This window comes from Papio anubis, chromosome 5 (assembly GCF_008728515.1).
Source record: "Papio anubis isolate 15944 chromosome 5, Panubis1.0, whole genome shotgun sequence".
Taxonomy (NCBI): domain Eukaryota; kingdom Metazoa; phylum Chordata; class Mammalia; order Primates; family Cercopithecidae; genus Papio; species Papio anubis.
In genome coordinates this window covers 42409520-42423667 of record NC_044980.1, presented here as the reverse complement: position 1 = coordinate 42423667, position 14148 = coordinate 42409520, and the positions used below count along the sequence as shown (strand labels likewise).

The 14148-nt window shown below is 45.9% G+C and overlaps 2 protein-coding genes across 2 annotated transcripts; one reads left to right on the top strand and one right to left on the bottom strand.

Moving 5' to 3' along the window:
- Positions 1–260: 260 nt before the first annotated feature.
- LOC101014903 (annexin-2 receptor-like) lies at positions 261–2975 on the bottom strand. The gene has a single exon (XM_003918887.3). The coding sequence runs from the start codon at positions 942–944 to the stop codon at positions 360–362; it is 585 nt and encodes a 194-aa protein (XP_003918936.1). The 5' UTR covers positions 945–2975; the 3' UTR covers positions 261–359.
- On the top strand, positions 2395–5344 carry LOC110742266. Its single transcript, XM_031666816.1, has 2 exons — positions 2395–2475; positions 2974–5344. The coding sequence occupies exons 1-2, from the start codon at positions 2395–2397 to the stop codon at positions 3694–3696; spliced, it is 804 nt and encodes a 267-aa protein (XP_031522676.1). The 3' UTR covers positions 3697–5344.
- Positions 5345–14148: the final 8804 nt, after the last annotated feature.

Below are 14148 nucleotides of genomic sequence, written 5' to 3'. Positions count from 1 at the left end.
CAATATATTTAAAAAGGAATAATTAGAAAAATACTACAAATAAGATTTAAAAACACAACGGAAAAAAATTATAAATTTGCCAAAAAGTAAGGATTCTATACACATAAAATAGATTTCTCAAAGTTAAAGCAGATACAAGTGAAATATTTAATAAAATAAATATACGTGTTTAAAAGACAAGGAAACTGAAAGTAATAAGCGACACGACACAAGAAAGAAACATCAGGAAAAAGGAGAATTCAAAAACTGACAACCAGCAATGAAGGTCCATCTTAATGTATTTTTATTTTCTAGGTGGAGGCGCTTGGTAACTGAGCATCTTTTCAAGGAGGAGAATCCAAAAAGCCTCCTGCTGATATCTAAGGCTGCTTAGCTCCACAGATTCGTAGGCAGCACGCCCAGAGTACAGAGAACGCGGCAAAACCAACGCGAAGAATCCGCTCCAGGCAGTCTGAGAAACCCCCCGGGGGGTGGCGCCACAGATGGAGGGCAGGAGGATGGCGGCGTTCCGAAAGGCACCCGCTGTCAGAGAGGTCGGTGTCCTGCTGACTGTTCCAGGAATGGGGAGGACTGCACCAGGAAAGCTGCTGGAGCGTGAGTCTGTCGGGTTCCTCTCCCTGCCCCACCTCTTCCACGGATGCCTCTTGCTGCTTCTGTGTCCCCGGCCAACCGAACTCAGGGGACTTCGCTGTACTTGGTTCCAAGGTGCTCTGCACTCCAGGAAAGAGTCCGTTTTGCCAGTAGACTCCCGGTAGCCGCCAGCAAGGACTGGAAAGCGGTCCCAAATCACAGCTGTCCAATGAGTACTCTCCTAGTACTGGATACAAAGGGAGGGGCCACGGCCCACGATCTTCTGAACTCACAATAGGCGGAAACCCGGGCTCTGGCGCCACCTCGGCGGAATCCCAAGCCCGCTTCACACAGCCAAGAAAATGTTGCTCCATCGCTTAAGCCTCAGACCAGGAGGAAACCAACGGTTGCGCTGATCAAGGAGGGAGAGTCTTCTGCACTACCCTCAGCCTGGGTATTTATGCTCTCCAGAGCCCGTGGGTGGAGGCCAGTCAGATATCGAGAAACTCATTAGTAGCAAATGCACGAAGATTCGTAGACAAATGAAAAACGATAAAATTTTAGAGAGTACATAGAACCAAAACGAACCGTGATTCCGACAGAAAAACATAGCGAGAAAAGAAACCGAAAGGAAACAACGCTAAGCAAACCTTGCAGAGAACTAGCACTACAGAAGGCAGGTATTAAAGAGCGCTGCAAGGGCCAAGAGCCACCCGTTTTCGGGAAATGAGCGTTGCTGCCACCGGAAAACTGTCCGCTGGGGCTCTGCGCTAATAACCGTCTTGCTAACGAGAAACTGGCGCGTTGAACTTAGCAAGCGCCGGCACCTAGCGGATAGCGCTGGTATTGCCAAACAAATATTCGTTTCGGCGCCGTAGGTGGGGCTGCTAAAGAGAAAGAGCGTGCTCTTAGAAAAGAGCGGTGCTTCCACGCCTAAACAACGTGTTTGGAGGAAATGAACCAACTCTGTTTAAATGCGTCGTGCCAGGAAAATGTGTTGTGGCATTTTAATGGGTTTTAATCCGCTCAGTGTGTTTGACAGGTTTAATATGTTTTAACCCGTTCTAATGGGTTGTGACAGAAAAAGCGCCGGCTAATGGTACCACGGAGTTACTAGTGCGAACGGCGGCTGGGTGCAATCACCGTTCTGCATCGCAAAACCGGGTTCAGGAAGTTCCTGCGAGATACTAGCGGTTCTAGGAGCGACAAAGTGACAGCACTGAGAACGTAAGGACCCCGCGAACGGGAAACGTCACGTTGGGAGCAGCAACTGACAAAACGCCCAGTGGGCGCTGCTAGCAAACGTGCTGATACAAAACCGCCAGCTCCGCGTGGGAAGCGGAGTCGCCAGACAGAACCCGGAGCCCAACACCAGCGAGGCTAAGACGGAGCTCGACTCCCCAGCTCCTGAGAGAATGAAAGTCAAGAAGTACGAAGCTGAGACACTCAAAATTAGTAGGAAAAAAAAAAAAAAGTAACATTTAAATAAAAATAAAAATTTAAAATAATGAAAGTCTGAAATGCAAGTAAAAACGGAAAACACATCGGTAACACTGTCCTCAGAGCAAAATACACAAAAATAATGTGTATTTGTTAGCGAAAATTACAGAGAGAGAACCGTACAAAGAAGAAATTACAAATATGGCTAAACGATGCAATGCCTACCATTAGAATGTTTCTGTCAGATCTAAAGCCCTGCAGGTTGCTCCTGTCATAATTTCCTACGACAAACAAAAATAGCCACGGTTAAACGTGTTTAGGTGCGACTAAAAAATCGTAGTAACTGGTATATGCCGATTCGGTCCACAGGAGGAAAAAGTCGCGATGGGCGGGACTTGCTATTGTCAAAGGGAGCTCGGTAAAACCGAGAAATCGCGTTCGCCGGCCTTCCTGACTTCCCTGGGAGTTCTGAAAACACACAAGCCTAGCTAAGACGGGACTCGCTATTGCGAAACCAAACTTGGCATAAGAGCTCCCAACACCGCTAAACTGACCATCACTAAACCTTTACAAAACGAAACAAAACAAAACAAAAAACGCATTCGCTGGTACCCAGATTTCCACAGGAGTTAAACGTCTGCTGCGCAGCTAAAGCAAGGCTCACTAGTAGGAAACCGGAACTTGCTAGGACTAAGAAACTTGAGGCTGGGTTGACCCCACGGCTGTTACGATTAGAAATCCGAGGCTACCGGAGACCCGGAGCTGCTGACAAATGAGTCACAGAGTAACTTCGCCTTCCTATGGCAAAACGGTGACTTCCTACGGCCCAGATATCGCAGCCAGGGCTAGACCGGTGTTTGTCTTAAGTCAGGACTTGCTTGGGCTGAGAAATCACATTTTGGCCATTCCCCTGCTTGGACCGGGGGTGGAAATCCTGGGCACCGCGAAATGGAAACTTGCTAGGACCCAGAAGCCAAGGACGCGGGAAACCGCGGGGTCCTGCGACAGAGACGCCAGCGGCGCCGCCCCAGGACTGCGTTCTGGCGGCCGAGCCGGAACCCGTGCGGCGGCCCTGGGAAGAGACTGTGCCCGTGCAGCTCCCCTGTCGCCGGCTCCGAGGAGCCTCGGGCTCCGCCCGCCCAGCCCTGCAGCACCCGTCCCTCCGGCAACGCCAGACTCAGCGCAACTGGGCCACCGGCCACTTCCAGTCTCTCTGATCCGTGGCCTGAGGGCTGCCGCCACCGAGAAACGGAGGCACAGAGCTGCGAACAAGAGACCACCGCTCGGCGAAATGGCGGTGCCAGGAGCCTGGGAGGGAATGCAGCCAGCGACGTTGTCAAGGACAACATTCGTTTTGGCGCAACCAACGGTGCTGTCACCAAGGAACCGTCCACTCTGAGAAAAAAAGAGAAGTTCGGCCACCGAGAAACTCCGTGCAGCAAGTGCTGTGACAGCAAAACCGCCGGCTCCGCGCCGGTGGCGAGAGAGTCAACGGAAACGCCGGGTGCTGCCACCGCGACGCCGGCACCAGAGGGCCTCGGATGGAGAAAGCTCCGCACCCAGACAAGGAAACTGTGCACGGCACAGCTAGCGGTTGACACAAACAGAAAAGTGTCTGCTCTGGTCTCTGTGACAAAGCGCGGATCAAAACGAGCAACTCAGTGGAGGGAACCCCGCAGCCACTGAAAAAGTTACCCGCGTGGCTGTGGGTCCAGAGTAACACCGCGATTTCGACGACAACCTTGGGGATACGACAGAGAAACATTGGCGGCCACAGAAGTACCATCCAGCTCCGCGCAACCAGTGGTTCTGAGATTCAGAAACCACTGTCAGCTGGACTCGACTAGAAACTTCTGAAAAACTGTCGTCTCATAACAGCTTTCCTATCCATGACAGAGAGTCGCCTTTGGAGGGCACCTAACGGTGCTGAGCCCGGCCTGGGCCAGCACAAAGTGCAGAGCGGTGCCGGTGCCAAGAAACGCCGGACTTGGTGAAACCAACCTTGCGACCACCGAGTCCACTGGCTTCGCAGGACGCAATGGGCAAAGGCGCAGCGGAGAAACCGCGGGCTCGGTTCACCGATTATGCTGCTGGCGGGTGATGGTGGGGTGGGGCACCCGCAAAGTTGTGAAACCAGCGGCGCTGGGACCCAGCGATTACCTGCCCGTAGCAAATGCCTGTGCAGTTGCAAAAGACAACTTTTGGCGGAAGGAAGGTTGCAGTCAGAGAGCATCCGATAACGCTGACAAAGGAGTGGCGTTGGCAGTGAGAAACCGCTGGCGCTGGGAAAGGAACGGTGCAGCGTCCGACCAACCGCGCGCTCGGTGCCTCCAAAATGCTACCGGTTCTACCCACTCTGTCCCCCACAGGCTTAGGGAAGTCTGTTGTCCTTTTCTTTTTTCTTCTCTGGCCTACGCTGGTGCAGTGGTGTCATCTTGGCTCAGTGCAGCCTCGACTTCCTGGGATCCAGCGATCCTCCTGCCTCAGCCTCTAGAGTAGCCGAGACCACAGGTGAGTGCTACCACCCCCGTCTAATTCGTGTGTGTGTGTGTGTGTGTGTGTGTGTGTGTATTAGAGCCTGGGGTCTCGCTATGTTGCCCAGGCTGGTCTTGAACTCCTGAGCTCAAGTGATTTGCTCGCTTGGGACTCCCAAAGTGCTGGGATCACAGGCGTTGGCCACCGAGGCCGGCAGGAAGTCTGTACTGTTCTTGCATTCCACGCATTGCGTTGCGCAGTCGGAGAGTAGTCGACTTATGCCCTGAGAACCACGCAGATCCTGTTGGTCCCAGGAACAAAGTAAAAACCATTCTGGTCGCCAACAGCTTCCTACGCAGCAAACAGCCATCCAGCCTCCGTGACTGGGCTCTTCCAGGTCACCCCTAGCTCCCAGGCTCTCTTCCGGGTCCAGAACCCACAGGATCCTACAGGAGGGGCCGACAACTGCTTGCCTTCGACACTTGAAACTCTCGGTCTAAGGTTCCCTAAGAGCGTAAAAGGCACAGCGTTTTCTGACCGCAGCTTCAGGTCTCCCTCACCTGTCCCGGTACCTCTCCTGCAGGAGGGAACTCTGTGGGAACCGCTCGTTGATTCTGATGGTTAACTCTGTCAGATGTCTTTGATATTGGGCATAGGAGTTGGAAGAGGGCTGGAGAGAAAAATGAACTGCAAGACTCCAGCACAGGAGGTGGGATTGATGGCAGACGTCTGTTCCCTCTCTAAACCCAATAAACATCTCAAATTGCCATCCACTTTCCTATACCCTTGATTTGTGAAATGGATCACTGAGGCTTTCTCTGTCTTTCCGGAAATGCAAACAGCTGAATTTTCAAGAGCTTGAATTCTCTCACACTTTTCAGTCAAGAGTGGGGCTATAAACTCCTTCCTCACAGGAAATAAGGAACTGCCACGGCTTGGAAGAAAAACGTATTTTTCCCATAAGCTTTCACATTTCCCAAAAAAACACTACACATCCGGATGTAATTCCCCGCCCCCCCAAGAGATTTACAGACCCTACCAAGAGCGTTCCCACGCAAACGCATCATCTCCCAATCGCATCCTGAAGGCACCATGCAACCAATTCCATCCTTTTCTGGATGAACCTGGGCAGAGGACAGGTGCAGAGGAGCCCAGAGAAGGGCCTTGACAAGTCAGGAGACCCAATTTGGGGTCGCAATTCTCACCCACTCCCAAGGTGTTTGTTTTGATCTTCCCTTCCCACCATACTACTTCTTCTGCTACCTGGTTTCTCCCCGTATTCCAGGATCCTCCAATTGCCTTCTGGTCTTACAGACGGGAGAATAAATGAAAAATGGCATCGTTTCCACCTTAAAAGTTACAAGCACTTCACCAAAAGGAACAGCCTAGGTAGAGCCTTTTTAAAACAAATGCCCGCCCACTGCTTCACCCTCCTCATTTCCACCTCAGCAGAGCATTTTAGCAGAAAAGCTGACTTAGAGCAGTAGCTCCCTCCTGTAGTCCCAGCACTCTGGGAGGCTGAGTCAGGAGGATCTCTTTAGTCCAGAAGTTCAAGACCACCCTAAGCACAAAGTAAGACCCTTGCCTCTACAAAAAAAAAAAAAGAAAAGAAAAAAAATTGAAAAATTAGTCAGATTTGGTCTTGAGTGCCTGTAGTCCCAGCTACTAGGGAAGCTGAAGTGGGAGGATCTCTTGAGCCCTGGAGATTCAGGCTGCAGTGAATAGTGATTTGTGACTGCACCACTGCAGTTCAATCTGGGTGACAGAGGGAGATGTTGTCTCAAAAAAATAAAATAAAATAAAATAAAATAACATAGCTGGGATTACAAGCCCTGCAAGAAGGGGCCACCTGAGACATTATTACATATACCATTAACAGAGAAGAATGCTGCAAATTGTACTGTGTCCCAATGGTAAGAGGCCACCCATTTAAAAATATATACATGTTTCAGAGATACTAAATGATAAAAACATTTACCTTAGAATTGATTAAATTCAGGTATCCACTCCTTTGTTTTCAATCTTTAGTGCCATTTTTTAGTTTATGTCTTGAAAATAGCATAGAGATTAGAGTTGTGATTTTTTATTTTTTTAATTATTTTTATTTTGTTCACTTATTTATTTTTGAGACAGAATCTTGCTCTGTCGCCAAGGCTGGAATGCAGTGGCATGATCTTGGTTGACTGTAACCTCTGCCTCCCAGGTTCAAGCCATTCTTGTGCCTCAGCCTCCCGAGTAGTTGGGACCATTGGCTCCTGCCATAACACCCAGGTAATTTTTGTATTTTTAGAAGAGACGGGGTTTCACCATGTTGGCCAGGCTAGCCTCGAACTCCTAGTCTCATGTGATCCACCCGCCTCGGCCTCCCAAAATGCCAGGATTACAGCCATGAGCCACCATGCCAAGCTGAGTTGTAATTTTTGAAACCTATTTTTTTAATTGTATTTGGTTTTTTTTTTTGCGGTGTAGCTCAATACATTGAAATGGTTCGGTAAGTGGGAAAATCATCTTCCCCACTCCTCCAGTATCTGTAAGGTGCAATTTCTCATAAACAATTTCAGCTTCTTGCCTCCCCTTTTAGTTTACTCACATATTGTGTGGTTTGTGGCATAAAAATCATTATTTGTGACAGACACCATGCCAACTGTATTTTGTGCTTTACCTTGTTTCATTCTCAACTGAAAACTGTGGTGAGCACATGCTTTGTGCTGGGTTTGCTTCTCAGTTCTCTCCATTTTGTAGTTGCACAGCCTCACTTAGGGAAATTGGAGTGTGTATAGCTCTGCCTGTGACTGAATAGATAAATGTAATTTTAGCATTCAGTGTTAAGAAATCAACTCTTGGTGCAAATTTAAGACTCATCTTCTCATGGTGTGTATGTGTGTGTGTGTGCGTGTGTGATTTTACTGTGTCCCTTCTCCCTAACACTCCAGTTCAAGATACCAACCTACGTTCTGAGTTGATTATTCTGGATACACTCTATCAAAATATGACTGTTGGACACCAGAATACACCACCCCAATATACCAGTATAACAATATACCTCTGGCATATTGATTATTTCGGGCCTGGCATGGTGGCTCACACCTGTAATCCTAGTGCTTTGGGAGGCCAGGAGTTCATGAAAAGGCTGAGCACATAGGGAGTCCCATCTCTACAAAAGTATTTTTTAAAAAGTAGTCCTGGTTACTAGGGAGGCTAAAGCAGGAGGATGGCTTGAGTCCAGAAGTTTGAAGTTACAGAGAACTATAATCATGCCACTGCATTTCAGCCTGGGTGACAGCGTAAGACCCTGTCTCTAAAACAAAAACAAAATAGGACTGGGAAGTGGTGGCTCACGCCTGTAATCCCAGGATGGTGGGAGGCCGAAGTGGGCAGATCACTTGAAGCCAGGAGTTTGAGGCCTGCCCAACATGGTGAAACCCAGTCTCTACTAAAAATATAAAAATTAGCTGGATGTGGTGGTGCATGCCTATAATCCCAGCTACACAAAGGTTGAGGCATGAGAATTGCTTCAACCCAAGAGGCAGAGGTTGCAGTGAGCCCGGATTATGCCCCTGCACTCCACCCTGGACAACAGCGCAAGACTCTGTATTAAAAAAATAAATTAAATTAAATTTTAAAAAAACAAAACAAGATGAGAGAAAACCGTCATCTGTACTGCTATACTCCTTACTCCTCTTTATGACAGAGCAACACAGAAAGATAAAGACAAAGAAAAGACTATTCTGGGAGGAAAGAGGATGAAACAACATGATTCTTACCACAAAGTACCAGAAAGTACAACAGAGTCGATACACCGGCACTAGTCACACAAATCCTTTTCTCCCATCAGTCAAGATTTTGGACAGGAAAAATAAACAGAGAGTGACCAGATTCCACAGAGTGGAGCCTGGAATCTGGCTGGTAAGAAATTCTTATCCTTATGCTAGCTGATCAGCTCCTGCTTTCCCTCAACCGTGGGCTTCCAAAAGAGCCAATTTCTGTTCCTGCTCAAAGCACCCAATTTTCAGGGGCCCAGGGAAATCTTTCTCTTAGCACTCTGAAAGTCTGCTCTAAAAATCAGCTCACAGAGGCAGATTAATAGGAGGAAACACATACAAAATGTGTGATTGCCCAGCCCCTCAGTGAGGTGCAGGAGCTTATATACCATCCTGAGTTTACAGAAAAAAGTGGATCATGGCAAAACAAGTTAAAGGTGGGAGAAAACCTTTAACAGTTCCAGACTCTCTGTTAATTCTTCCTAGATGTGGACAAGAGAAGGCCTTTATGTATCAGTGCAGATTGTCCACAGATGTAAATTTTTCCCACAAACCACAGCATTGCAGGGCTATTTCTTATGCTGGTTCTCTGACAGCCATCTGAAAATATGTCAAATAAATGTATTTTGGGGTTAAACATTTTTTATTTCCTTCAAAGTGGAATATTAACTGTATGTCTCTTATAGATATAGTTTTAAATAAATAAGGGAATCCACTTTTTCTATTTTGTTAAGATATGTTTTGTTTTAATAATAAGTTAAATTTTAAACGATTTTCTGCATCTACTGATATTATCATATAGTTTTATTCCTTTTTAATGTTAATGTGAATAATATTAACTGATTTTCAAATGCTAAACCAATATTGAGTTTGTGGAATAAATCCCACAAGATCATGATGTATTTTTAAAAACTTACATTTCTGGATTCAGTACACTAATCCATTATTTATAATTTTTTAATACCTGTGATCATGAGGGTTATTGGCTAACCAAAAATTGGGGGATTGATAAGACTGATATGCAAAATTGGCTTATAAATATTCATACTTGCTTGATACTTAAAAAGGCCTTTCTATGTATTTTTTCTGCCCTGCTCAGGCAGACTTATTAAATACTGGCATCATGTCTCATTCGGGGCCATTCAAAAGTCAACAGTGGACTGAATCATTCTATTTTTGTAGGCACTCTCATAATCTTTTCAGTACAGATTGAATTATTGAGGATTCAGACAGCAAAGGAAAAAGGTCAAAGCATGTAAGTTAAGCAGAGAGACATATTTTTCTTCACCTGGCTTCTCCAGGAAGTATTAGCTAAAGTGAAAACTTATGTGAAACCTTTTAATTCAAAAGTGAGTTTTTGTTTGTTTGTTTCTTTGTTTTAAAAAGAGTGGGAGTTAAAAGAGAGGGAAGTGAAAAAGGAAGGAGTAAGAGGCAATTCCATGCTGTGCTACCTCATTGGCCCAAATTGGGTCAGGGTCAGAGGTGAATTTACCATGCAGCTAAGGAAGCTTAGCTTTTAGGATCCCTTTAAACAGGTCTATAATCTTGTACTCAAAAGTTTTATTCTTTTTCCTAAAGAGAATTCCCCACTACCTGTAACAACACTGGGTTCTATGAACTGAACCTACCATGAACACAACAGTTTGCTTGATCACATGGAACCATCTTCTAGGTAGCCCTATTTTTGACTGCTTCTCAGAATAATCCACTTAGGAAGAAAGAAAGGGGAAGAATATATCCACTGTGGGGGAAATAAAACAATCCTGACAACAAAAAGACCCCTGTGTACCCAACAGAAGAGACAGAGAACACTAGTGTTGAGTTAGCCTTAAGAGATTTACATGCATGTAAGCTAGTATGACAATAACTATAAAGCTGGGCCATATCTCATATGTTTTGAGCAAAGAACATGGCTGGGCACAGTGGCTCATGCCTGTAATCCCAGCACTTTAGGAGGCTGAGGTGGGTGGATCACCTGAGGTCAGGAGTTCGAGACCAGACTGGCCAACATGGTGAGAGCCTGTCTCCACTAAAAATGCAAAAATTACCTGGGCATGGAGGCGCACGCCTGTAATCCCAGCTACTAGGGAGGCTGAAGTGGAAGAATTGCTGGAACCCAGGAGGCAGAGGCTGCAGTGAGCTGAGATTGCACCACTGCACTCCAGTCTGGGTGACAGAGTGAGACCCCATTTCAAAAAAAAAAAAAAGTGTAATTTGAGATTCCTTATGAAAAGGTCCAGAAAAGCTAACTTAAAGAGAGCCTATGTGATAAACCACTATTCCTTCTGCACTTGTGTAAATAATTAGGCCAACTTTAACAACATCAAATTTATTTTGCAAACAAATTAGTTTTATTAATACTTTCATGTTGTTTGATAGAAAAGGGCATAAGCATACAGAAAAAAAATTTCAGGAAAAAAAAAAAACCTATAGTGTACCTGTCATTAGATTCTAGCTCATTGTTTTTGATGTCTTGTCATCTTCCTGAAATCTAGTCTGGATCTTGAACTTTTTGTTCCCTTTAATATAGGGCACCATCCTGGCTAACATGGTGAAACCCCGTCTCTACTAAAAAAAATACAAAAAACTAGCCGGGCGCGGAGGCGGGCGCCTGTAGTCCCAGCTACTCGGGAGGCTGAGGCAGGAGAATGGCGTGAACCCGGGAGGCGGAGCTTGCAGTGAGCTGAGATCCGGCCACTGTACTCCAGCCTGGGCGGCAGAGCGAGACTCCGTCTCAATCAAAAAAAAAAAAAAAAAAAAAAATATAGGGCAATCAGCTGGGTGTCAGGCTCACACCTGTAATCCCAGCACTTTGGGAGGCCGAGGTGAGAAGATTGCTTGAGCTCAGGACTTCAAGGCTAGCCTGAGCAAAATGGCAAAACCTTGTTTCTACAAAAAGTACAAAAATTAGTTGGGCATGGTGGCATGTGCTTGTGGTCACAGCTACTTGGAAGGCAAAGGTGGAAGGACTGCTTGAGCCAAGGAGGTAGAGGCTGCGGTGAGCCTTGTTTGTGCCTCTGCACACCAGCCTCCATGATAAAGCAAGACCCTGTCTCAAGAAAAAAAAAAAATCTAACTATGGCTGTTCAAACTAATATTTCTAACTTTCCTTCTATCCTTGTGGCTTGGAATTGCTGAAGTTAAACTATACTTTTCCTGAAGACCTGTAAGCTGAAGCCGGATGGTTTAATATAGACTGCAAAGAAATCAAATCATCACAACTCATGCATGGACTAAAAACTATTACTTTTTCTCCCCTACGATAGACACTGGCTGTAATGAGAATCTAACATCCCATGGAATTTCCCTCACTTCCCCTTTTCTTACCTGATTCAATCATAACAACCCTGATGATTTTCAATTGTGTCTACAGTTTTCACCTTAATCCTATCAGGTCCTAAGGCAATTTTTCCAGGCAAATTAGTGATCATCTCCTGTCCGGAGCTGCTACCGGGCTGCATAGCAAATAATACCAATGATTAAACGCCGAGCCTTAGACCTTTCTGCACCTTCGGTACTTCCTCCTATGGATTTGTCATGGCTTCTTTGTATCAGGCCACCTTCCAGCAAAAGACGGCGCCTCTTCCCAGCTTTTTCTTCACTCATAGTTTTTCCCCCTACCGCAAAATTACACTTGTAGCAAGAGGCACCATCCTACCGGGAAAATTACTTCAACTGATACAGCAGCCGATCTTCAACCAGAGAAACTAATACTTCCATTTAATGTCACGCCTCGCTGAGATCACCCCCGCCTCTGGCCCAACCTCCTCCAGGTATATAAGGCACTGCATTTCATTGCCATTAAACTGAGACTTTGATCAGAGCACTGTCTTGTCTCCATTTCGTGCCCTTGTCCCCTCAATTCCCATCTCCCTCCAGGGCCTGTTTCACGATCCCGGCTGTGGGCCGGGATAAGGCTGCCATGCCTCAAACAGGGACCTGGAAACGAGGACTGTATGAGAGGAAGAGGATGCCAAGGATTTGGCCCACTGCCAACCTCCAGACAAAGGAGTAAAACTCTTCCGACATCACAAGGGAATCCCAAGGCCTGAATCGAAGGTAAGGACGCTGTTCAAATGTACAAGAATTGCCGCAACAACTTATGCAGGAGAATATCTAAAAGAGGCTTTAAAGATATGAGGAGTAAAGGTTAAAGGTAATGATTTGCTTTAAAATTTTTGATTTTGTAAAGATACTTTGCCCTTGGTTCCTATAAATAGGAACTATTGATATCAAAAAGATGTATGAGAGTAGGGATTGTTTCTAGACTATTATAATACTTTTGGCCAGAAAAAATTTGCACCGCCTTTCGTATTGGAATCTCAATAGAGATTTAATAGATAAAGGAGGCCATCCGCAAGCTACGGCCAAGTGGTCGCCGAGGACAGAGACGTAAAGGTTAAAGGCTCCATTTAATCCTCGCAAAGCCTCCTCAAGAAGATAATGGAGGAGGATCTCATTTCTCGAGCAGATCGCGAGGAAATTCGTCTCCTTCTTCATGGTAGCCAGATAAAGAAATGCCACACTAAAACAAACCAAAAAATACCCAATTTTATAGATGCTTCAAAAGAGGAGGAAATTAATAAGCCTAATCAGATATAAATTGGGATGATGAGGAAGAGTGCAGCTAAATATCACAACCCTGATCTGCCTCCCTTTACTCTTCCAGCATGTTCATCATATATATAATAAAGACAGATAATGAGGCTTTCCATTGCTATGGCAGCAATAGATCCCAAAGGTGAGAATTAAAACAAAATTGCTCAACTAGAAGAGCAAATTAAACTGGTAGCGAGTTGGTATCAATCATTGATAATTAGGCTCCAAAGCTAAAAAACAGGAAATGAAAAGTATCCAATCTAGACGCTATGGAGGGTTCCTGCTCTAATTCAGCCGCCTGGACAACATGTTCCAAGAGGCTAATTGGTTGCTAGCCTATATATAGAGAAGACTCCTCCCCAAAGGACGTTTTTCCGGGTCACTGAAACCATAGATGAATAGGACAGGTTTGAGACATCATACTGGCTCTGACTTTACTTATTGCAAAAGAGTTAAAGACTGCCTGTGCATGGGGCCACTGCTCCACAGCCCCATAGTAGAATCTGTGGCTGAGACCATTGGCTCCACCCCTGACTGGGAATACCTTGAAGTAGGGCAGTCCTTCTGGGGAGACCACTTAATTTGAAGTGCCGAGAGCTCCTTAGGGAAAATTCAGAGATACAGCCAAAAGAAACTGCAACAGGTGAAAACAGTTGGGATTTTGATATGTTAACTGGAGTTCAGGCACTATGCAGATAATACTTTCGGCCCAAATGCAATATGATCCTGATTGCCTCACAACCAGGCTGCTGCCATAAGCTTCGGAGAAACTTCAAAGGAGATCCAGGGCCTCACCTTCACGAAAGCAAACAGACCATGAGCCATTTTCAGATTTTAGAGCATAGGATTCTAAGAATTACCGTAGAAAGAATCTTTGGAAATGCAGAAACGGGTGTAGGACACATGTTAAATAGTTAGTTTATGAAATGCTAACCCGGGGCTGCCAAGCGGCAATCAGACTCTATCGAAAGAAAGCAGATTAACAGGATACATCTGCCTTTGTTCAGATATTGGGCCCCTATCAAGGTCGGGCGAATGTCACGAGATAAGCAACAGTAAGAGACTTCCTCACCAGTCGGTGCTGCAAAGATAAAGGGGATGTTTTAGACGCGTGTGCGACACTTTGCAAAAGGATTGCTATGAAACCAAAATAAAAAATCCAGCTAAAATTCCAGGCCTTGCCCAAGGTAAAAAGGCAGTGGCTCGGGGCAAAATCGAATTTAAATCTAAAAACTGATACATTGGCGAAATCCCTTTACCCCCAGGCAGAGAAACGGGATACGGCTACGCCCCAGGCCCCGAA

Bases quoted from the DNA above. Each gene is read 5' to 3' on its own strand.
- LOC110742266 (XM_031666816.1), top strand. From the start codon at position 2,395: ATGGGCGGGACTTGCTATTGTCAAAGGGAGCTCGGTAAAACCGAGAAA. The intron at 2,476-2,973 runs GTTCTGAAAACA...GAAACTTGCTAG, and splicing joins CCTTCCTGACTTCCCTGGGA to GACCCAGAAGCCAAGGACGC.
- LOC101014903 (XM_003918887.3), bottom strand. From the start codon at position 944: ATGGAGCAACATTTTCTTGGCTGTGTGAAGCGGGCTTGGGATTCCGCC.